The sequence below is a fragment of the Panthera tigris genome, chromosome A2 (genome assembly GCF_018350195.1).
Source record: "Panthera tigris isolate Pti1 chromosome A2, P.tigris_Pti1_mat1.1, whole genome shotgun sequence".
Classification (NCBI taxonomy): Eukaryota; Metazoa; Chordata; class Mammalia; order Carnivora; family Felidae; genus Panthera; species Panthera tigris.
The window spans coordinates 148574515-148599718 of NC_056661.1; the positions used below are offsets into that span (position 1 = coordinate 148574515).

General features: G+C 41.0%; 1 protein-coding gene across 1 annotated transcript in view; it reads right to left on the reverse strand.

Annotated features, from left to right (window-relative positions):
• SLC35B4 (solute carrier family 35 member B4) overlaps window positions 1-24898 on the reverse strand; it is a 35981-nt gene extending 11083 nt beyond the window's left edge. The window contains exons 1-4 of the mRNA XM_042972817.1: window positions 24649-24898; window positions 18200-18313; window positions 1480-1582; window positions 77-126 (exon numbers count right to left, since the gene is read on the reverse strand). Coding sequence (XP_042828751.1) covers window positions 77-126; window positions 1480-1582; window positions 18200-18313; window positions 24649-24725 — 344 coding nt within the window. The 5' untranslated portion in view covers window positions 24726-24898. The remainder of the gene's footprint in view (window positions 1-76; window positions 127-1479; window positions 1583-18199; window positions 18314-24648) is intronic.
• Window positions 24899-25204: the final 306 nt, after the last annotated feature.

The following is a 25204-nucleotide window of genomic DNA, read 5'->3' on the forward strand; positions in this document are numbered from 1 at the left end:
AAGAAAAGGAATCCAGCTGATGGATGGGGCTCAGGATAGCCTTCCTAGACATAAAATACAAAAGTGTATTGGTTACCTTTTCTTCAAAATGATAATTCCTAGGATCATGTTGGCAATTAGAGAACCCTATAAAAGGAGACAACAGTAACAGTTTTAGTGCCCTAGGAAAGCAAATAATTCCAGATAAATATGAACATGGACAAGCGGGCAAAAGAGCCGAGGAGGAGGAGGTCAGGATGAATAATAAGGTTCACTTGTTCTTATAATGGCAAAAAGTACAAACCACATAAATCTCTTACGTAAAATAATAAAATCTTTCAAAGATAACAATAAGAAAAATGGCCAATTCTCTAAATACCGGTCAGAGCAGAAACTAAGGCTAGCCGAAATAAATTATATTGTAGACTTATTGTGAAATTTTCCATCTGAATTATGAGAGTTTTAATAAACTTCTCCTCACCCTCGGTTTCAAATAATGAAAGAAGTCATGCAGGGATGTCTTTCTCTTCTTTGGAAAGGTGGCGATCAATCAGCAAGTCTTTACTGAAAGTCTACTACACGTCCAATGCTTTGAAGGTTATCTACGTAATTATAATTAGGGCTGAAAAGTCCCTTTGGGGATAGCACCTTCGATCTCACAAAAATCTCAAGACTACACAGAAGTGCTGTAATTCCAATGACAACCCATCTCGCATTTTTCTGCCATTCTAACTACACTCCCCTTGAAGTCTTCCCTGTTCTTCAGGGAGCACACTGTTCTTATTTATATACCAAACTACATGCAGATCTCCCACCAAACACTAGTGGAAGAAGAAAATGTCTGCTGCTTTGGGAGAAACCCTACCTTCATCAAAAATTTCCCTTTAATTGTCTCAAGTCTCTTGCTTAAAAAAAAAAAAAAAAATTGATTATATATATACGCATATGTGTATATATATACACATATGCGTATATATATACACATATGCATATGTGTATATATGTGTATATATGTGTATATATATGTGTGTGTGTGTGTATATATATATGTGTACATATATATATATGTATATGTATATATATATACATATATATATATATATAATCAGAAAAGGGATGTATCTATTTTATGTACTAAGAGTAAATGTAATTTTATGAAAGAAACCAAAATTGATGAGTAATAAGTTAAATAACATTCATACCAAGTCTGAATATAAAATCAGCCAGATGAAAGAAATTTAACATAAAATCTGTGTCCCGGCAACATTTTAGCTCCTTTTACTGATCATTCTTAAGACTTCAGAGGGCTAAAAGTCAACTGTCCACCTTTTACCTTACTTTGCAGATGAAAGCCAGCCTATGCTCACTCATCCAGGACATCTATTCTTATACCCTAGACTTTACTTACTACAAGACTTTTCTACTTTTGCCAAGTGTTCAATCTACCCTCTTGGCTTCATCTTCTGAAAGAACATACACATGGGAGCCGGCAGCACTTACAGATCTAAATATCATATGCAGGGGCATGGCGATGTTGAGATTCAGGGCATAGTTGTTCACCACGCTGACAGTGAAGAACATGGTGACCATCACAGCATAGTACCTGAAATGCAGACATCACAGCACATCACACAAAATCTACTTCAAGAAAATCAAGTGTAGAAGGAAATCAATCTTTGTGGTTAGAAAGGTTATTTTGTTTTAGTTCCTCTATATTAAGAGACTGTATCACTATTATAATGTGAAGTCAATACTAAGTACATAAAAAATACATCACAAAGCTAGACTAAGATGGAAAAAGTCTGAATTACAGAGTATGTTTCGAGGAATACTATTTTAATCTTTTTCAAGGACACTCTCTAAGTATTTTTCAAGCAATTTAAAACTAGTATTCAAAAAATGTTATCTGATGGGGCGCCTGGGTCACTTAGTTGGCTAGGCGTCCAACTACCGATTTTGGCTCACATCATGATCTCACAGTTCATAGGTTCGAGCCCCGTGTCAGGCTCTGGGGCTGACAGCACGAGCCTGCTTGGGATTCTCTCTCCCTCTCTCTCTGCCCTTCCTCTGCTTGAGTGCACGTACTCTTTCTCTCAAAATAAATAAACATTTTAAAAAATGTTATCTGATAGACATCAACAGATTTTTTTTTTTTAGTTTTTTTTTTTTTTTTACTTATTTTTGAGACAGAGAGAGACAGAGCATGAACGGGGGAGGGTCAGAGAGAGAGAGGGAGACACAGAATCTGAAACAGGCTCCAGGCTCTGAGCTGTCAGCACAGAGCCCGACGCGGGGCTAGAACTCACAGACCGCGAGATCATGACCTGAGCCAAAGTCGGACGCTCAACCGACCGAGCCACCCAGGCGCCCCTCAACAGATTTTTGTAAGTGAATGGACAATTATCATCATCAGTTCTTTGTATGGAATGGTCAATTCTCTCAACTATTTCTTCTACACACTTGTTTCTCCTATTAATTTTCACTACTCTTTTCTAAAGTAAAGATTTGCTAAATTAAGGATGACTGTTAAGATTATCTCACATTCCGAACCAGTGGCCTCCAAATTAATGAGGATATTATTTGGCATAGATCTGTATTTAAAATCACAGTCCCTGTTTTTGACAGTTTATAGGTCTTTAAATAATAAAAGCAAAAGCTAAAAAAAAATTTAAAAAAATCAGTAACCCTAATCACTTAGAAAGATAAAGGGACAAATACAAACGAACAATTATGAACAAATAAATGAATTGAATGAAATAAGTAACTTTGCACTTGTATGTCCCATTTTTATCTAGAAAATACTTCAAATGCCTTTCATCCCTATCAGGTTAAGCCATATGAAACTGCCATTTTTTTGGTAGGTCAAAAGGGCTGAAAAGCAGCAATGTCATATGATTCAACCTCATACATTCAAAAGGAGAAAAAAATATTTAAAATAAATGACTAAAGAATGCATGGCAAAGGAAAGCAAGTGCTTCCAAATCCTTCAGGACATGTTCAAAGTCCTTGAGCACAGACCCCCCCCCCCCACCTTTCTCATCTTTTCACGGGTGAAGAACCACAGCACTGAGACTCCAGTGATCTTCCTAGACAAGAATCTACTTGATGATGCTGGTTAGACGTGGAGCTGAATGCCCTAACAAGCAGCCATGCCAGGGCTAAGCTAACACAGTCTGGAGAGTTTGACAAGTTTCACGATGAACGCAGGACACAGCATTACACACAAAGTTACTGGTTATCAAAAGAAAACCACAGGCCCCAAACAGTGTCACACAGGTTAAGGACCCAAGTCAGTAAACCAAGACTTAATTCCTAACCCAACTGCAGTTTCTATCCCCCAAGAATGTAACCCTGAACCAGTCAATGTAGAGTTTCCTGGTCAATACTAGGGAGTTTACTGATAGACCCCTTCTACTCCCCTTAGAAGGCAACCTTGCCTAAACAGCACACATCTTGCTAATAAATTCTGTTCTTTTTTAATTTTAATTTTTTAAAGTTTATTTTGAGAGAGAAAGAGTGCATAAGTGGGGGGCAGGGGGGCAGAGAGAGGTAGAAAGAGAGTATCCCAAGCAGGCTCCACACTGTCAGCACAGAGCCCTACACTGGGCTTGAATTCACGAGCCAGGAGATCATGACCTAAGCCGAAACCAAGAGTCGGATGCTTAACTGACTGAGCCACCCAAGTGTCCCTCCTTTCTTTTTTTAAAATGCCTTCTCTCTGAGGGCACCTGGGTGGCTCAGTTGGTTAAGCATCTGACTCTTGATCTGGGCTCAGGTCATGATCTCATGGTTCAGGAGATTGAGTCCCCTATAGGGCTCTGTGCTGACAGCTAAGGCCTCCTTCATTCTCTCTCTCTCTCTCTCTCAAACTAAATAAACATTTTTTTTTTAAATAAATGCCTTCTCTCTGCCCTTAAAAACCATTTTCTTGTTTACTTGGTAGAGCTCCCCTCTACTTGCTAGATAGAATGCTGTCCATTCATGAAGAGTTTAAGAAAGCCTATTAAATCTTCAAGTTCACTTGGTTAAATTTTTTTTCTAAACACATTTGGTAGCAACGTCAGGATCCAAAGGGAACTTCTGATGGTGTTCAGGGACAGGCAGAAACACAGGCATGGCGCCCTGAGAACTCTTCTGAGTTTTCTCTTTCTGGCCATTTCCAAGAGCCAGTGGTAAGTCCCTCCTGGTTGCAGCTCTGCTCTTTCTGCATTTGAGCTACCAATCTGATTAGCTTCCCAGAACAGAGTTAACAGGTCTAGAGGGACAGGAGGATCTAACAGCACTGGTCCTTAGCTCTGGGTTCGGTCTGCAGTAGCACATTGTAATCCCTTCCCCAGTTCCAGTCCACGCCCCCCATTTACCAGAGTTTGGAGTTTTAGTCCTTTACCCCTTTCCAGTGCGCAGTCTCCCTGAAGGGAGTCTGCTGGTTTGGTCTACGTGGGCAATTGTCAGTTTTGTCCCTGGTCTTTTCTTGGCCAGTGCAGAGTTAACATCTTTTGCTGACTCCTGGTGTGTTAAGGGACACGTCTTTGTTGGTCGTTTTGTGTAAACAAAGGCTTAGCCTGGAGATCCTTAAATTCAACAGAGTCAAGCCCACCACCTTCTGGCAAGGCTGCCTATTTTAGGTCTAAAAACTATGGTGCCAGAAGCTGTGAACAGCAACACAAATAGCGATACTAAAAAGAACCTAGAATTACAATGGCCAGGATGGAGAGCGTTCCAGTTAGGTAAGGCCATTTAAGAAGTGCATTTGAAAGAAAGGATTCCCAAATTAGACACAACGGGATACCTATTTTTACATGGCAAGCAGAAGCCTCCAAAACGTTTCAAAATTCCCAAAGTTTTATTAAAAAGATTCGGTGTAAAAAGCTCATTAAATTGAGAAAAGGTACTTAAAACAAGACTGTAAGGCCAGTGTAACCCTACTGTTCCCCTCTATCCTTTGAGTACTCATCCTGGTCAACCTGGGTGAACTGCCTTTTACTCTAAAGAGACTATTCAGCAGTCACTTGCAGAATAAGACTAATTGAGGCTATAGGTAATACTCTTCAGATATCTTTCACTCCATGGTCAAAGGTCAAACTAAGGTCCATACTTGAATAATTTTTTTAATGTTTATTTATCTTTGAGAGAGAGAGAGAGAGAGAGAATGCAAGCGGAGGAGGGGCACAACGACAGACAGACAGAGAGAGAGAGAGAGAGAGAGAGAGAGAGAGAGAATCTGAAGCATGTTCCAGGCTCTGAGCTGTCAGCACAGAGCCTGACGTAGGGCTTGAACTCGTGAGCTGCAGGATCATAACCTGAGCCAAAGTCGGACGCTTAACTAACTGAGCCACCCAGGACCCCCTTTAGTTGAGTAATTTCTTAAACCTAGGGAGGATCCTCAAGAGTTTTTGTAAATATATTACCTGAGCCCAGCTGAGAGAGGAAAATAAAAATCTGCATTGTCTCTTCCTTTCCAAATCCAGTTCCAATGGTTACTGATCCTTTCTCTCACGGAAACAGCTATTTCCCTGCTTGTCTCCTTTTATATCCTAAGAACTTGACTGGCTTTCTGCCTGCCTGGGGCATGCAGGCAGTTGATTCTTTCCTGGGCTATTGTTGAGAGTGACTCTAGATTCTCCCAAGACAGTATCTTTTACACCCTTTCTGAGGACCCCTCTTGGGTCCATTGTTTAATCCTCCCAGAGTTATTTACTGTTTGCCCTGACAAAATATTTGAAAGGATTTAATAACTTTATAATCAAGAATTGGTTGCTGATATTCAGAGCCTGACAGCAATTTTTATGTCAAGGCCTTCTCCCCCAAGCTATTATGAACCTGGAGACAAAGAAGACATTCTCATTTTTTTAAAAAGACTTTTTAAAAGTAATCTCTATACCCAGGAGCTGGAACTCACAACCCTGTGATCAAGAGTCACAGGCTCTATCAACTGAGCAAGCCAGGCACCCTGAAAGAAGACATTCTTTTTTTTTTTTTTTAAGTTTATTTATTTATTTTGAGAGAGACGGAGAGAGCGAGCAGGGGAGGGATAGAGAGAGAGGGAGAGAGAGAATCCCAAGCAGGCTCCATGCTGTCAGTACAGAGCCCGAGATGGGGCTTGAACTAACAAACTGTGAGACGCCAAAACCAAGAGTCAGACGCTTAACCAACCTTAACCAACCGAGCCACCCAGCCGCCCAAAGAAGATACTCTTATAGCTAGATGGGTGTGTCAGTAGTTTGATATCATTTAGGGGACAATCCAATTCTTTGAGGAATTAATAGCTGTTCTTGTTTTATAAATCTAGTCTTTACAAAACCAGAGCTGTGGTTCAAAACTATTCAGACTACCAATCCCTTTTGCCAATCCCCAAACCTACCCTATCTCAAAAGTCTTGTAAGTGTAAAAATTCTGACTTTAAGGGAACAAAAATCCTAGTAAAAGAAGCTTTTATTCTTTCTCCGTGCCTTTAAGATGTAAATGTCCAATGTTCTCCAAGGTCTTCTCTAGGAAATTCTATCTGGTCCATCCCTTTAAAATGCAAATTTCAGAAGCGCCTGGGTGGCTCAGCCGGTTAAGCAGTTAAGCGTCCAACTTTCCGCTTAGGTCATGATCTCACGGTTTGTGAGTTCAAGCCCTGCATCGTGCTCTGAGCCTGCGGCCTGCTCTGGATTCTCGGTCTCCCTCTCTCTCTGACCCTCCCCCACTTACACTCTGTGTGTGTGTCTCTCTCAAAAATAAACAAACATTTAAAAAAATTTTTTTAAATGCAAATTTCAGGTGGGGCACCTGGATGGCTCATACAGTTAAGCTTCCAACTTCAGCTCAGGTCATGATCTAGCGGTTTGTGAGTTGGAGCTCAGTGACAGGCTCTGTGCTGAAAGCTCAGAGCCTGGAGCAGGCATCAGATTCTGTGTCTCCCTCTATCTCTGCCCCTCCCCAACTCTCATTGTCTGTCTCTCTCTCTCAAAAATAAAAAAAAAAAAACATTCTTAAAAAAATTTTTAAAAAGAAAAAAGGAAAAAACAAAAGGAGGAGAGGTTATTTGGAAACTCAACTTGCCAAAGAGAAATACAAATCTTAGGTGTCTTCATAAATACTAGAAAAATCTTTAGCTATCTAGACTGATAACCTTATCCCACCTACCAGAAAAACAACTTGGATATAACTTTTAGAATTAGTAAATTCCATACCTATTTCACAGCAATACTTTAAAACCTGAAACTATAAGGGCTCTCTGTCCATATGTTCACGTGTACCTGCATTTACATGCTGTAATTCTGTGCTATTTTCTACTTCTAGATGGTATTGCTAAAATTAATTTGTAAGAGCTCTATTCAGTTGGTTTGAGGGCAAGCACTTGTAAGGATTGGGCATTCTAAAATTCTCAGACACTAATCCAAACATATTACAAGTTCACATGGTCTGAAAAGAAATATTCGATATAAAAGCTAGTTTAAGGTTGATGGCTTAATTAAAACATATGTCTTTACAGTTAAAACACTACATATAAAAACGTATTCTCCTTGAGTTTACTAGCCAAGTAAGTTCATGTTGTCTCTTATAAGATCTGTCAACAAAAATTAATAGCTTAGGATAATGGCTGACTTTGTCTAATGTTTAATACAGCTTTTACAGGTAATCTAAAAATAGTTACCAGGGCACCTGACTCACTCAGTTGGTAGAACATGCGACTGATCTCAGGGTCAAGTTCAAACCCCACACTGGGCATAGAGCTTACTCAAAAATAATCATAGTTATTAAAGACAAGTAAATTAAACAACATAAAAGTTTATAAATGAGCTTTTCTATGATATTTATGTCTACTTATAGAGTTTTCCCATTTTTTTTTTTTTTTTGGTAAGCTAAAACCTTAAAGTTTTGCTGAGTTAGGTTAAATGATGAGTTAAGCTAAAATCATTAAAAATCTAGATCATTTCTGGAAGTAGAAGTGATGAAGGAGCATAAGGCAAGCTGACACCCTACAAACTATCTCCCCCCACCTCCATCCCTAGGTGGGATATGTTTTATATTCCTCAGGCACTCCTTGCTGCCCAAGAACAAAGCAAAGGACAGAAAACAAATGGTTAAACTGACAGTCTCCATCAGTTTACAAATATCTCAGTAAATTACAAGAAAAAGGCAATCTTATCAATAGCCTAACCTCCATGAACTCCCTCGGTCTTAATGATAATGCTTTCCTAGAGGGAAAAACCACCTTAGCTTGATAATAGCTAGGCCTCCAGTAATTATCTTTAGCATATGGAAAATCCCTTTAAAAAACCTCCTCTTGACTTAATCTCTCCTAACTCCACAGTACATAACCCCAGTGCAACTCTTTCTGCCCAGGGGTCCTGTCCCATGCTTTATTTAATAAAATCACCTTTTTGCACAGAAGCCATCTTCAAGAATTCTTTCTTGGCCATAAGCTCTGAACCCCACCATCACTCCAAAACCCCACCAGGACGATCCTAGGCTCTCCTCATACTAGAAAACTATCAAATCACCCTAAATACTCAGAAATTGACCTGAAGACTAGCAGATGAAGTCCACAACTAAAGGTAGAGAAGAGCCACATCAAAGAAGGTAGGAAGTGCGGATATAAGGTTTGGGAGAGACATGAATCCAGGCCACTATGGTGGGGAAGGAGCTGTGGTCACGGAGAAGGACAAGAGATAGAGTAACACGTGGGAACAGACTAACCCAAACATATTACAAGTTCACATGGTCTGAAAAAAAATATTCGAGATAAAAGCTAGTTTAAGGTTGATGGCTTAATTAAAACAGACCTGTCTTTACAATTACATGGGGAGAGCATGGGGAAAACGAATCCCCACAGCAATTGGCCCGGACAGTGAGAGGGGCTGAATTTCATGAGTTCTCGCAACCAGGCTTAAAGCCTGGAGTTCTAAAGGTCAGCAGGCTTGGCTCCAACAGAGCCCCAAGGCACTGGGCCTGCTCTTAGACCCAAGGCAGGGTAAACAGCCTGAGGACATACAGTGATTTGAAGAGTGCCTGGGGCACACAGTGCTGAGGTTAGTTGCTCCTCTGAGACTAGTCCCAGAGAGGCAGCTAACAGAGACCCCTCTGGGGGTACAAAGGAACTGGCAGGAGGCTTTCCCTCCCCTGTCCCTCAGCATAAACACAGAACCATGTCCAAGAACCAGCCCAGCAGACACTGGCCACCTAACCTGCTGACAAGGCTGGAACTGCCCCTCCCAGTCATGCTTGCCTCAGACCCAGCAAGGCGGGCCCCCAGAAGACCACCCCAAACCCGGGCCCACAGCAACTATCTTCTGACCTGGAAGTTTGGCAGGGCCTTGGTTCCAGCAGCAGTGGCTCATTTCACAAGCAGACCGCAGCACTAGTTAAAGCACACCACATTCAGGCCAGAGACTAAACACTGCCCACAACAGGCAAAGAAAGGCTCTGCAGAGGTCTGAAGGATAAAGCAGTCAGAACACAACAGCGAAGCACGAGCAGCACGCATTGGAGAAACTCTCTGAAGCAGTAGGCCCTGGGTAACAGGGGACACTACGCTGTAGGGCACTGCACGACCTCTTCTTCAGAAGGCCAATACCCTCAAGATCAAGAGACATAGCGGACTTTCCTAATACAGAGAAATAGGAACAGAGACTTAGACAAAATGAAAAGACAAAGACATCTGTCCCAAATGACAGGACAAGGCCATGGACAGAGATCTAAGTGAAATATATGTAAGTAATATGCCTGACAAAGAGTTTAAAGCCATGATCATAAAAATACTCTCTAGACTTTAAGATACAGTAATGGAAAGTAACCATGCTGAACAACAACAAAAATTATGCAAAACGAGAACAGACTTAGGGAACTCAGTGACTCCATTAAACATAAATGCATTTGCATTATAGGATTCCCACAAGAAGAAGAAGAAAGAAAAAAGGGGTAGAAAGTTTATTTTCAGAGATAATATCTGAAAAGTTCTCTAATCTGAGGAAGGAAACATATCCAGATCCAGGAGGCACAGAAAACCCCTAACAAAATCAACAAAGGGAGATCCAGACCAACACATATTATATTAAAATGGCAAAACACTAATAAAGAAAAAATTTTAAAGCAGCAAATAAAATAAAATAAAATCAGCAAAACAAAAGAAGAGAGTTACATATAAGGGAAACTCCATAAGGCTATTGGGATTTTTCAGCAGAAACTTTCCAAGCCACAAATGAGTGGCATGATATATTTAAACGTCTGAATGGGAAAAATATGCAACCAAGAATACTCTATCCAGTAAGGCTATCACTCAGAATACAGAGAGAAAGAGTTTCCCAAACAAAACAAGAAAACAGGTAATAAAATGGCAATAAATACATACCTATCATAATTACTTTGAATGTGAATGGACTAAATGCTTCAATCAAAAGACACAGGGTGACAGAATGAATAAAAAAAAAAAAAGACCCCTCTATATGCTACCTACAAAAGACTCATTTTAGGCCTAAAGACATCCACACATCAAAAGTGAGGGGATAGAGAAACATTTGTTATGAAAATAGATGTCAAAAGAAAGCTGGAGCAGTAACACTTATGTTGAACAAACTAAACTTTAAAAATAAAGACTGTAAAAAGTAAAGACTATAACAAGAGACAAAGAAGAACACTAAGTAATAATAATAATGACAATCCAACAAGATCTAACAACTGTAAATATTTATGCACCCAACATGGAGGCACCCAAATATATAAAACAGTTAATAACAAACATAAAAGAACTAATTGATAATAATACAATAATAGTAGGTGATTTTAATACCCACTTATATGAATAAATCATCTAAACAGAAAACCAAACAAGGAAACAATGGCTTTCAATGACACACTGGAACAGATGGATTTAGCAGACATATCCAGAACATTCCATCCTAAAACAGCAAAATACATTCTTTTCAAGTACACATGGAACATTCTCCAGATCACATATTAAGCCACAAGATAAGCCTCAACAAATTCAAAAAGGCTGAAGTCATACCATACATCTTTTCTGACCACAAGGCTATGATACTAGAAGTTAACCACAAGAAAAAATCTGGAAAGATCACAAATTCGTGGGGGTTAAATAACATGGTACTAAACAGTGAATGGGTCAATCAGGAAATAAAAGAGGAAATTTTAAAAGTACACAAAAACAAGTTAAAATGAAAACATAACGGTTTAAAACCTTTGGGATAGGGCTCCTGAAGTGGCTCATTTAGGTAAGTGGCCGACTTCAGCTCAGGTCATGATCTGGCAGTTCGTAAGTTTGAGCCCCACATCAGGCTCTACATTGACCGCTCAGAGCCTGGAGCTTGCTTCAGAATCTGTGTCTCCTTCTCTCTCTCTGCCCCTCCCCCAAACGTGCACGTGTGCAAGCTCTCTCAAAAATAAACCTTAAAAGAAAACGTAAAAAAATAAATAAAACCTTTGGGATGCAGCAAAGCAGTTCTAAGAAGGAAGGTTTTTTGTGTTTTTTTTTTAAGTTTATTTTTAAGACAGAGAGTGAGTGAGCAAGCTCAGGGGAGGGGCAGAGAGAGAGCAAGAAAGAGAATTCCAAGCAGGCTCTGTGCTGACAGCACAGAGCCCCCATGCAGGGCTCAATCTCACAAACCATGAGATCACAACCTGAGCTGAAATCAAGAGTCAGATGCTTAACCAACTGAGCCACCCAGGAACCCTAAGAAGAAAGTTTATTGCAGTACAGGCCTACCTCAAGAAGCAAGAAAAATCTCAAGTAAACAACCTACCCTTACATCTAAAGGAGCTAGAAAAAGAACAAATGAAGCCTAAAGCCAGGAGGAAGAATGAAAATAATAAATATTACAGCAGAAATAAATGATATAGAAACCATATACATATATATATGTATATATGTATTGTGTGAGTACATGCATATATATACATATATATGTATATATATAAAATAAATCAATGAAACTAGGAGCTGGTTATTTGAAACAATTAATAAAACTGATAAACCTCTAGCTAGACTTATCAAAAAAAGAAAGGAACCAAATAAATCAAATCACAAATGAGAGAGAAAAAAATACCAACCAACATGACAGAAATATAAACAATTGTAAGAGGATATTATTAAAAACTATATGCCAACAAATTGGACAACCTAGGAAAAAATGAATACCTAGAAACTTGTAAGTTACCAAAACTGAAACAGGAAGAAATAGAAAACCGGAACAGACTAATACAAGAAACTGAATCAGTAATAAAAAAATCTCCCAATAAACAAAAGTCCAGGACCAGATGGCTTTACAGGTGAACTCTACCAAACATTTAAAGAAGAGTTAATACATATTCTTCTCAAACTGTTCCAAAAAAAAAAAGAAGGGAAGGAAAATTCCAAATTCATTCTATGAGGCCAGCATTACCATGATACCAAAACCAGATAAAGACACCACACACACAAAAAAGAAAAAAGAGAGAGAGAGACACAATGAACTATAGGCCAACATCTCTAATGAACACAGATGCAAAAATCCTCAACAAAAATACTAGCAAACTGAATCCAACAATACATTTAAAAAAAATCATTCACCAGGATCAAGTAAGATTCATTCTTGGTTTGCAAGGGTAGTTCAATATTCACAAATCAATCAACATGATACATCACATCAATAAGAGAAAGGATGAGAACCATACAATCATTTCAACAGATGCATAAAAAGCATTTGACAAAGTACAACATCTATTCATGATAAAAACTCTCAACAAAGTAGGTGTAGAGGGAACACACCTCAACATAATAAAGGTCATATATGAAAAGCCCACAGCTACAACCATCATTAATTAGGAAAAACTGAGAACTTTTCCCCCTAAGATCAGGAACAAGATAAGGATATCCATCCCACTCGTTTTATTCAACTAAAATGTACTTCCAGTACAGTACATTTTAGTACTGGAAGTTCTAGCCACAGCAATTAGACAACAAAAAGAAAAAAAGCATCCAAAGCGATAAGGAAGAAGTAAAATGTTCACTATTCGCAGATGACATGTTACTCTATACACAAAACCCTAAAAGACTCCATCAAAACATTGCTGGAACTAATACATGAATTCTGTAAAGTCTGAGGATACAAAATCAATCTATAGAAATCTACTGCATTTCTATACAACAATGAAGCAGCAGAAAGAAAAATTAAGAAAACAATCCCATATACAATTGCAGCAAAAGTAATATGATACCTAGGAATAAACTTAACTAAAGTGAAAGACCCGTATTCTAAAAACTATAAAGAAATTTGGAAATGACACAAAGAAACGAAAAGACATTCCGTGCTCATGGACTGGAAGAAAAAATATTGTTATAATATCAATACTACCCAAAGTAATCTACACATTCAATCTACACATTCAATGCAATCCCTATCAAAATACAAAGAACATTTTTCACAAAACTAGAACTAACAATCCTGAAATTTGTATGGAACCACAAAAGACCCCTAATAGCCAAAACAATCTTGAAAAAGAAAAGTAAAGCTGGAGGCATCACCACAACTCCAGACTTCAAATTACGTTACAAAGTTATAGTAATCAAAACAGTAGGATACTGGTACAAAAACAGACATAGAGATCAGTGGAACAGAATAGAAAATCCAGAAATGGGCCCACAATTATATGGTCGACTAATCTTTGACAAAGCTGGAAAGACCATCCAATGGAAAAAAGAGTCTCTTCAACAAATGGCGTTGGGAGAACTGGACAGCAACATGCAGAAGAATGAAACTAGGCCACTTTCTTACACCAGACACAAAAATAAATTCAAAATGGATCAAGGACCTAAATGTGAGACCAGAAACCATAAAAATCCTAGATGAGAGCACAGGCAGTAACTTCTCTGATGCTCGCTGTAGCAGCTTTTTTCTAGACAGGTTCCCCAAGGCAAGGGAAACAAAAGCAAAAATAAACTATTGGCACTACATCAAAATAAAAAGCTTCTGCACAGCAAAGGAATCAATCAACAAAACTAAAAGGCAATCTATGGAATGAGAGAAGATATTTGCAAACGACATATCTGAAAAAGGGTTAGTATACAAAATACATAAAGAACTTATAAAACTCAACAGCAAAAACAAATAATCCAATTAAAAAATTAAAAAATAGGCAAAAGACATGAACAGACATTTTTTTCCAAAGAAGACATACAGATGGCCAACGGACAATGAAAAGATGCTCAGTGTCACTGATCATCAGGGAAATGGAAATCAAAACTACAATGAGATATCACCTCACACCTGTTAGAAAGGCTAGTCAACAATGCAAGAAACAAAGGTGTTGGCAAAGATGTGGAGAGAAAGGAACGCTCTTGCACAGTTGGTGGGAATGCAAACTGGTGCAGCCACTGTGGAAGACAATAGGGAGTTTCCTCAAAAAGTTAAACACAGAATTATTCTACGATCCAGTAATTAAACTATTTACCCAAAGAATACAAAAACACTAACTCAGAGGGATACATGCACCCTGATGTTTACGGAATTATTTATAATAGTGAAGATACGGAAGCAGCCCAAGTGTCCATCAATTGATGAATAAAGAATAAAAAAGAATGAAAATCTTTTCAGCCATAAAAAAGAATGAAATCTTGCCATTTGCAACAACATGGGTGGAACTAGAGGATATAATGCTAAGCGAAGTCAGTCAGAGAAAGACCAATACCATATGATTGCACTCCCTTTGGGAGAGAGAGAGAAAAACCAAGAAGCCGACTCTTAACTACAGAGAACAAACTGATGGTTATCAGAGGGGTGGGGGGTGAAGGATGGGTGAAGTAGGTGATGGGGGCTAAGGAGTGCACTGGTCATGAGGAGTACCTGGTGATCCATGAACTGCTCAATCACCATACTGTACCTGAAAAACCACTGTAATGCTGTATGTCAACTAACTGGAATTAAAATAAAAACTTTTACAAGATCTAGATCATTTCCAAATAAGACAAAATACTAAAACATTAATTACTAAACATAAGTTTCTCTAATTTTGGCCTCTTACTGCAGAGAAACTAAAAGATATGTGGATGTTAATACTGCATTGGAAAATTTTAAAAGGCATATGCTTTTTCAATTTTGAAATGTATTCAATTCTAATCAATGTATGTAATTAAAGCTACTAAAAATAATCAAAATAAAAAATAAATAAAAATAATAAGGAAAACATTTCTGTATGGCAGGAAAGTAGGGTGTGTTTTCAGGAGAAAAAGGTATGAGAAAGGGAGATCATGTAGCTGGGGCACAGGCGTGCACAAGCGCACGCGTGGCTCTGGGGGGTCCCAAACAGACCAGGTTCGGCCACTGGCCACTGAGGGAATCCAAAGGCAGAGAGACGAGGGGTGGTGGCACGAGGAATTTATTTCAGTGATGCCAAGGGCAGGAAGACAGGGGACTAGCCTCTGAGAGACCATCGCCGAAGTGCTGAAAATACTCTTGGGTTTATATAAAGAAAATGTGGGCAAAGTGGGTGAGTACGTGCAGGTGGGCAGAGGGAGTCAAACTGGCCACTATCTTGGAGTCAATCATGGGCGGGGTCTTGCTGGTTCCGGAGGGTCCTTACTGCTTGAGGGGGCAGTTTCAGTTCCCTTCATGGGACACTTTGCCCGCTGGGTCGTCAGCCTGAGCCAAGAGACAAGCTAGAGAGAAGAACCCAGCTAGAATTTGAGGTCAAAATGGAGTCAGCAGAAGTTCTCTTTCAATACAGTTTTTGTTAAGGGGAAAGGAAGTCGTTTTGTCCTAAAACGAGGCTGGTTGTTTAAAGAGAAAAGAAAAAACATAGGACAAAATAGGAACGTAGGGGGAAAAAAGTTGTAGGTTTGCAGAAAAAAGAATCTTTAAACAGGAATTTTCATGTGTGGTCAAGCTGGTTAAGATGAAAATAAATTTATTTTAAAAAATGAGTTTTGGGGCGCCTAGGTGGCTCAGTCGGTTGAGCGTCCGACTTCAGCTCAGGTCACGATCTCACGGTTCATGAGTTCGAGCCCCACGTCGGGCTCTGAGCTGATGGCTCGGAGCCTGGAGCCTGCTTCCGATTCTGTGTCTCCCTCTCTCTCTGCCCCTCCCCCATTCATGCTCTGTCTCTCTCTGTCTCAAAAATAAATAAACATTTAAAAAAATAAATAAATAAATAAATAAATAAATAATGAGTTTTGGGGGTGCCTCTGTGGCTCAACTGGGGTATGTGTTCGACTCTTGATTTCCACTTAGGTCATGATCTCAAGGTTTGTGAGATCAAGGCCAGTGTGGAGCATGAATCCTGCTTGAGATTGTCTCTCCCCTGCTCTCTCTCAAAATAAATAAATAAACATTTAAAAAAGGAGTTATAAGCTGGCACTAAATAAGAATTTGGTTTTCTTTCTGTTAAAAGGACAAAGTTTTCTTGGGCTTTTGATCTGATTTAGGGAAGACTAAAAACTTCTTTTAAGTTTGGGTTTCATAATCATCTGTGATCTTATTTAGGGAAGTGCTTGAAAACCTTTTTAAAAAATATTTTTGTCTAACTTCCTAAATTAAGTCCTTTTCACTTAGAATATTTCAAAGCACTTGTTAAATGAATTAGGTTTATTTGATATGTATATTACATGGAAAGCATTGTCAAAAAAGTAACACTAAGCCTTTATATCATATTTGTAAGACTGTGGCACATATGAATAAAGGCTATTCCCCTCACTGCCAGACTTTTGCCATCCTAATGTCCTTGTAACTTGGCAACCTCTGATATTTAAACAACCTTTTATTTCAGGATAAACAATCTCCCTGCGCACCTAACTTTTCACAAACAAAATTAGAATCTCATTGTCAACTCCCCTAAATTGACACTGCTGAGTTAAAGAGCGCTACCAGAAGGTATTCATGATTTATAATTCACTCCTTTTGACAGGTCCCTGTTTCCCTGATTAGGGATAGATGCATGAGGCTATGATAAAGAACAATGGACGACTGTTAGGGCAAGACCCTGGGGGGGCCTCAAAAGGCAGGTTAGGCAGCTAGGCTCCCCTCTGAGCCTACTGGTGACCCCTGAGTGCTTGGGGGAGGTGGGGGGCGGTGTCACAATACAATGGTAGGAAATCAAAATACAGGGATGCAGGGGTGGGAGACAAGAGGCCGGCCAGCTAGGGCACCATTTATAAAAGCTAATGATGAGGGTGAACGTGTTCCTGAACTGTGCTAGTGGCAGCCAGAATGGAAAGAGATAGTGGGAGGAAGGGGGAAAGGGTCAGAGGAATCAAAAATGCTGGGGCTCCTGCTGGGATAGAAATGTTGGTCTCAGGAGCAGAAAGTTTTATGTCGATATTAAAGCCAATGGAAAACAATGTGTTCAAGAATACTTAGCATTGCACTGGGAAACTCAGAAGTACAATATTAGTAACAAAATTCAGCCAGATTCTCTACAACAGACTACTCAGGAATGTTGCAAAAGAATACCAACAAGGATGAGCCTTAACTAGTCCTCTGATACATTCACACCAGAAAACCCCTGTCAAAGGAATTTAGTAGCAGGATTCTACTACAGACTGACAACTGGATGCATTACATTTTTACCTCAAGTCCATCTCAGCGAGAATGCTGAATTTCCAACACGCTGTTTATTAGAAGAACTGTCCTGTTTCCTATTTGACCCCATGAGTACAGTTATGCAAATGTGGACAAAGGGGTGGAGGTCTGGAATTAACAATTTTGCCTTAGCTTACCTTTCATTTTCTTTTAATTGAGGGGAAGTTCACGAAACACAAAATCAACCATTCTGAAGTGAATAATTCGGTAGCGTTCAGTATTCACAAGGCTGCGTAACCACCATTTCTGTTTATTCCCCAAACCCCGTCATTTTTAAAAAGGAACAATAATACCGCTCTTAGTGTATCTGGTAACTTTACCAACATGAGGATAGCATACATAACTATTAAAAAAAAACTGTGGTCACACTAAGCCTTTAACCAACCATATACTACACACACACACGCACACACACACAGTGTTGTCTCCATCGTAATTCATTTTCTGCATTTAATATGTTGTGAAACTACAGGAGTTTTATTCTAAAAACAGTCTCCCTGTAGTTTCACAACATATTAAATTCAGAAAATGAAGTACCCTTATTATTCTTCTAATACCTTTGACACAGATCTTATACACAGATGCCTCATTCTCCTTTATCTAGGTACCAGAAAAGTTCTGAACTTCTTTAAAAAAAAACAAAGGCGAAAAGAGACTTCAATGTGCCATACCTGATTGGGATGGCTGGCCGCTTCCTTCCCAAATCAGCTTCAAAGAGGAAGCCTTCCACGGCAATAAATAAAAACTGTGCAAATGTCACAATGTTCCCACATCCTGGATGCTTCCTGTGTAGTAAATAACAAAAAGGTAAATAAGGTACGAAAAGCTGAGATAAAGGGCACCAACACTTGTTATACTGATAGTTCAGAATAACAGGGAGGCCTGATTTCTATTACCCACTGTGCTTTGTCTCCGGTTTCACAGCCTGTGGATCACACACAACCATCAACCGAGCTCACAGAGAAGAGTGTCAAGGTTTCTTATTTCACTCTTCCCTGGTTGTAGCAGGCCACGAGTAAGAAGCACTCTGATGCAGTTATTCTTAGAACCACGATACAACTTTCCTGGTAAGCTGGAGGAAGTGCTCGTATGTGGGATCCTCAGTGAAGCACAAGGACTTTAGGCAGGATCCCAGTCAGCTTGAGCAGCAAAGTCCAGCACAGAAATACACCGAGGTCTCCGGGAACGTTCACGTAGCCTCCTGACCAGGAACCACGGAGACTACCATTAATGGAAGACATGCACCCGCTTTGGTGACAGGGCCACCACCTTAGATAAGGTCCCCAAGGGGCAACTGGTTCTTGGGGTGGAGAGATTCATACTCTTTTTCTAAGTCTCAAGCACAGATATGCATACAGCACATGAACCGGTATCTAATGCATCTGCGGAGGGGTGATCAGGAAGAAAATGTCTACAGACAGAGGATCTCTGGCTGGAGTAAGGAGAGATAAGGAGCAAAACGAAGAAAAGACTGAAGAACACTCCTATCGTCTACCGTTCCCCACAACTCTTAACACACATCTATCAGGTACTCGACAGATGGTGAAACTGAATCGAACCTCTTCAGGGATCCATGCCGGGGTTGAGCAATCTTCCACAGTGACTGATAGGAACATATTTTTAAGACAGAAAAAAAAAAAAAAATCCTTCTGACCTCCCTCTTGAAACACTCTGCGAAAACTGGTCACTTAAAAGGCCTGTGGTTTTGAGTCTGTCTTCTATTAGGTTCTGCTCAGTCACTGGAAGAAGCACAAAGCGAACCGTTGTCTTTGTTTCCGTGAAGCTTCCAGATTTCTCATATGACCAGTATTTTTCAGGCTTCATATTCTGTGTTCTCATCTTGACCAAGGACATTTATTTACCAGAGGCTAGTGAGTAGAGGGATTCTTGTATTGCAAATGTACTATCACATTGAAAATAATGCTATTTAGGGGCGCCTGGGTGGCTCAGTCGGTTGAGCGTCCGACTTCAGCTCGGGTCATGATCTCACGGTCCGTGAGTTCAAGCCCCGCGTCGGGCTCTGTGCTGACAGCTCAGAGCCCGGGGCCTGTTTCAGATTCTGTGTCTCCCTCTCTCTCTGCCCCTCCCCCGTTCATGCTCTGTCTCTCTCTGTCTCAAAAATAAGTAAATGTTAAAAAAATAAAAAATAAAAAAAAAATAATGCTATTTATTAAAAACAACCCCAATTCTCTCTTGGTGGCGTTAAGATTAAACTGCAGTGCCAACTAGACAAGCTCTTAAATATGCCCATCAGGCGTAAAAGGGACAACTCAACATGAGCCTCTCCCGTGCAGAGCTCTGCTTACCGTCTGGAACAGAACCACTGTTCCTCTTCGGTCTCTACCGCCTGTGGAGGTGTCCCTGAAAACGACTGCTTTATGTTCAACCATCTCTTTTAGCATTTACGTTCAAGGGACAGGGATAAAGGCGGCACAAAACCATAAAAAATCACGTAAGACATCTACCTCCCTTGAAGAGCTAATTAGAACCATCAGCCGACATAGGGGTGACGGGAGAAGGTACTTCAGCTCTAGATAGTTCCTGGCACGGTTCTTGTTCAACTCAGGCTAGGCTGCTCTTTAAAACCCCATGTGCCTGAGAAGCCTCACCGCTTCCCTCCCCTCCCCCAGGTCCGCTCAGACTGCTGTGGGGTAGGGCCCTGGAACCCGGACTTTTCAAAGCTTTCCACGTGATTCTAGTGGGCAGCCAGAGCTGAGAACCACTAGTGTAGGTCTAGGGAGAGGGCAGAAGATGTGGGGGGAGGTGTGTGTGTGTGTGTGTGTGTGTGTGTGTGTACCCACCCATGTAAGATGTGCGGGTAATTCTCATATGCTCTCACAGAGTTGAGAACCACTGTAGTCCACGGTGGTTAAAAGTACACAATGGCTGGGGCGCCGGGTGGCTCAGTTGGTTAAGTATCGGACTTCGGCTCAGGTCATGATCTCACAGTTTGTGAGTTCAGGCCCCGCATCGGGCTCTGTGCTGACAGCTCAGAGCCTGCAGCCTGCTTTGGATTCTGGGCCTCCCTCTCTCTCTCTGCCCCTCCCCTGCTCAGGCTCTGTCTCTAAGATAAATTAAAAAAAAAAAAAAAAAAAGGAAAAAAAAAAAAAAAGCACACAATGACATGTAGGATCCAGGTCTCTACCACTTACTGTGTGAGAGTACAAGTTTATTCCCCTAAGTTTTGTTTCCTTATTTTTAAAATGGGAACAGTATTAGTTCCTATCTCACCTCACTAGTTTATCGTAGACAAGCCAGTCCCTGAAAAGTACGTAATAGCGTGCCACAGAGGCAAAAAGGCCCTAGGATCTCGCACACTGAAGGCCTTCAATCACAGTATAGTTAACTCTTCTAAAAAGGCATTTATCTTGACCAGTTTTTCTCACTTATAAAAATGCAAGTGATACAGTTTTCACTTTGTAGCGAGGATCCAATGAGAGAATATATATCAAGCACCAAACACAAGACTTAGCCCAAAAGGGGCTCATCAAGCTTCCTCCCTTCCTCCTGTTTTCTTTTTACCAACAGATTAGGTCATTTCCATTAAAGAACAATTACGGAGGGGTGCCTGGGTGGCTCCGTTGGTTAAGCCCTCGACTTCAGCTCAGGTCACCATCTTGTGGTTCGTGGGTCTGAGCCCTGCCTCGGGCTCTCTGCCGTCAGCACAAAGCCCCCTTCTGATGCAGTCTCCCCCTCTGCCCTTCCCCCTTTCCCACTCTCTCTCAAAATAAATAAATAAACATTAAAAAACAAAAGGACAATTATGGAGAACCTCTTATGTGTCAAATTCGGTGCTAGGGGGCTCCCAATGTGAAGACCTGATCCCTGAGCCCTTAAGGATGTGACAATGTACTGAGGGAGCCAAACATGGAATCTGAAAACAGTAAGCCACACAGGGAAGGTCAGAGGACCGCCCGGGTCCAATTCGTCTTCACGCCCCTAGTCTCTGGGCACAGCATCTGACCTTCACTCAAGGAGCTGAAGGGGAGGGTGCCTCCCTTTAAGCAAATAGGACCTAAAATAGTAGTACTGTATGAAAGATAAAAAGAAACCATTTATTTCAAAAAATGATTCACAAGTGTATTCCTCACAGGACCTTTGAAAAGGCATAATGATTTTTAATTTTATCTTTATTTTACAGAGGTAGTTATTATTACGCCCATTTCATTGCTAAGGGCACTGAGGGCCACGTGGCACTGACTCAGGTAAGTCTCCCTGAGCCACATGGCACATAAATGATGCGTGCAGACTCCCTTATATTATTGTTTACAATTCAGTGGTTTCTCGTATATTTAAAACTGTGCAGCCATTACCATTTTAGGGCATTTCCAAAAGAAATCCCATACCCTCCCCCTATCCCTTGACAACCCTATTCTACTTCGTCTCTATCTCCATAGGATTTTTAAATCTCTCTAATGTACTCACATAATTAATTTTTTTAAAAAAATCAACAGCGTTTTCGGGAACACACCGCTGCCAGTGGAACTATTTGTTTTAACTTGAATAATTCATATTTTTTTTTCATTTTAAAACTTCAGCATTAAAAACTTGGCTCCTTCTCCCTAAATCACTTGTTCTCTTGGACTTTATTCCTTAGAAATTATAATCACCAACTGCAAACAGTTTCTCTTACTTTGAATTCTCTTTGGCAAGAATTCAAATTTTGACTTCAAAGATGAGCAACTCCGAAGGGAAAGAAATCTACGCCTTTCGTATTTCTTATTCTAGATTTAGGAAACTTCCTTACTTGAGTCAACGTTACGCACTTGATTGTCAAATCAAATGGAAAAAAGAAAATGTTTCAGATTGTTCTCCCGACGTAAGGCACGCACTACCTTGCCTGGCTAGTTAGCTGATAGGGGCGCATCCTGTTTCCAAGCTCTTTCAGGAGGGAGATGAAGGCATCCATTCATTAATTACTTCACATCTGTTCTGTACACTGCATGGAGCTTTTTATTTTAGTATAGGTCCCAATTATAGATACAAAAATCAGAAAGAAAAACCTAAATTTATTTTCCAATTTGGGGAAGATGGATAAAGACGCTTGCTTCTTCCTACAGGTCACTCTAGCTTTTCATGTGTATTTAGTGTTCTAGTTACCTCTTTATTAGGGCACATAATGGTTCCAAGGAAGCCATAGGAGAAGCAGAGTTCCTGCTCTATAAAAATTTATGAGCTTTCCACCGTGATGTCCCAAGATAAAGTCAAAAGTGATGAGGAGGCCAAATCTACAAAGAACCATAAAGGCCATCTGGTTCAACCAGCTCTCATTTTATTGATCTTTGGCATGGTAAGTCGTGAGTTGCCCAAGCAAATCAGGAAAAAGCTGCTACTCAGCCTGATGTATGCCACCCACTACATTAACAAATGTACCCCTCACAGCTTTATGAAAACCCACTGCTGTACTGCAAAGAGCCAGATTTATAAAAAAGGTTAAAGGAGGAGGATTTGTTTATAAATTATTCAGACTGTTCTACATGGAAGCTCCTACAATTCACAGAAGCATTAGATTTATCCACGGCTTTTCATGAGCAGCTCATAAAGCAAGGTTTACCTGTACTGAAAGTTTAGAAGGGGAAGGTCAGTGTGCTTCAGGCGCTTTGCACGTGCATCTCATTCAATCCTTCAAAACCCTGTGGGTCTGGCAGAGCGACCACCAGCCTTTTGAAGTTCAAAGAGCAGACTCAGGAGGTGAAGTAACTTAGCCAAGGGCTCACACTTAGTCAAGAGGACCTTCAGTTGCTACGTACTCTGAAGTCACACAGCCTTTGGTAGGATTTAACTTAATGACGTATTCACCACAACTATTACACTATTATTCTCTGACTTTCATTTCCATGGCTGGCCTGATTTTATCATCTTAACATTTTTAAGTCAATTTCCGAAGTGATCTTACTTTGAAGTTTGTAAGACAAACAACCGGCTACATTTTTCTTTCCATTTTTAAACCTCTCTCCACCTACTCCCCAAAGAAGTGACAGATCTTTATCAACACTTTCTGCATAAAATTTCAAGCTCTTTAACAGCAAAAATTAACCCACACCGTAAGTAAACTGATTGCTTCAGAATGACGTTATCAATGGGATCATGAAAATAAAATACATTTCCAGTAGCCTCCACGTGAGAAACTGACCAAAATTCTGTGGGACGCTCAAGTTCAAAAATTACAGAGGGGCTGCAGACGATACTAGACTAGAGTTTAGGTATCCTGGATTCTAGTTCTGGTTCTGCCACTTAAATTTACAGTAAAAGACCATCTACCTTCTTGGGACCTGTCTCACTTTCAGTAAAAGAGATGATAATTTCTGACCTATTTGGTACACAAGATTGTCCGGATGATCAGTAGAGATGTCCAGATTCAGAAATATGGCCACAGATATTATTTTATTTTACAGGCAGAAAAGGGAGACCCCAGAACCAAGACTTGAGATTTTTTAATGCTGAGCCTTTTCTAGTCTACCTGTTATCTTTTCTGTAACAACAGTTTCCATCCACTGAACTTTACGCACTACTCAATATCGAGTGCCACCTCAATAAAGCCAACCTGGTTTCCTTTTGGGAACGTGTCATAATCATTCTTAAAGTTACGCTTCCAAATGCATGCTTCTCAATTTAAAGACTGTAACATCTTAGAGCTGGAATTCCTCCCTCCGGTCAAGGGGACGGGCTCTCTGAATAAAAATCCACTCTACTACATCGCTGGGAGGTATGCTGGGTCGAGTGCTCCCAACCATCTCTAAAGCCAATAAAACAAACGTTTTGGGGAGCCACATTAAAGAAACTTTCTTTGCAGCGAGTACAAAATCAGACTGCTTTAGAAGTCAAAAAGCTTTGCCCAAGTCAAACGCGTGGCATTAACGGGATCGAGAAGAGGTGGAAGAAACTTGGGTTCTGCCACGAGCTTCCTGCCGACCTTGGACCCGTCACGAGAAAAACTGCAGGCTTCGGTCCCCAGTGCGTGAGGACGGCACCCGGGGCGCTCCCCTCCGAGGGATGCTGTGAAGCTGGTGGACGGGATAGCGGGCAGCGCGCGGGACCACGGGACAGCCGACTCCGCTGGCCGTGCTACCCGGGCCCCCGCACGCCGCCAGCGGGGGTGCGGCCCGCGAAGGTCACTTACCGGGCCAGGAGCTCTAGGAAGATCACGTTACTGCAGCAGCCTGCGAACACCAGGCCCACCGCGAACGCCGGGCGCATGACCGGTGCCGGGGAAGGAGAGCGAGCGCGCACAAGCAGGCGCCCGCTTATACCGCCACCCTAAGAAGCCCGGCTGCTGCGTTCGCCGCGGCACAGAACATCCCCACGGCCCTGCAGCGCTGCTCTCCCCCGGGGCCGCCACCGACGCTGCCGGCCGAGGAGCTGTAGTTCGCAGTCGGCTCCGGCCCCATTCATCCGAGGGGGTGTCCCTGTCCCTGCCAGACTACACATCCCAGGATGCCGCGCGCCCTTACGCCTGGCTGACGTTCCCGCCTCAAGGTTCTTCCGCCAGAGAAGAGAGCGGGAGGAGAAGCCCGTCATGCCTAGCGCGGTAGGAGGACGCGGGGCTTGCTGGGAAGTGAAGTTCCAATGCTGTCAACGTGGTTTCTCGCCAGGCCTCCCAGGCTCAGGAAGGGATTCGACCATCGCTGTAACAACAAACTCAAAGCTGATGGCACTAGAACTACAGACCTGTGATT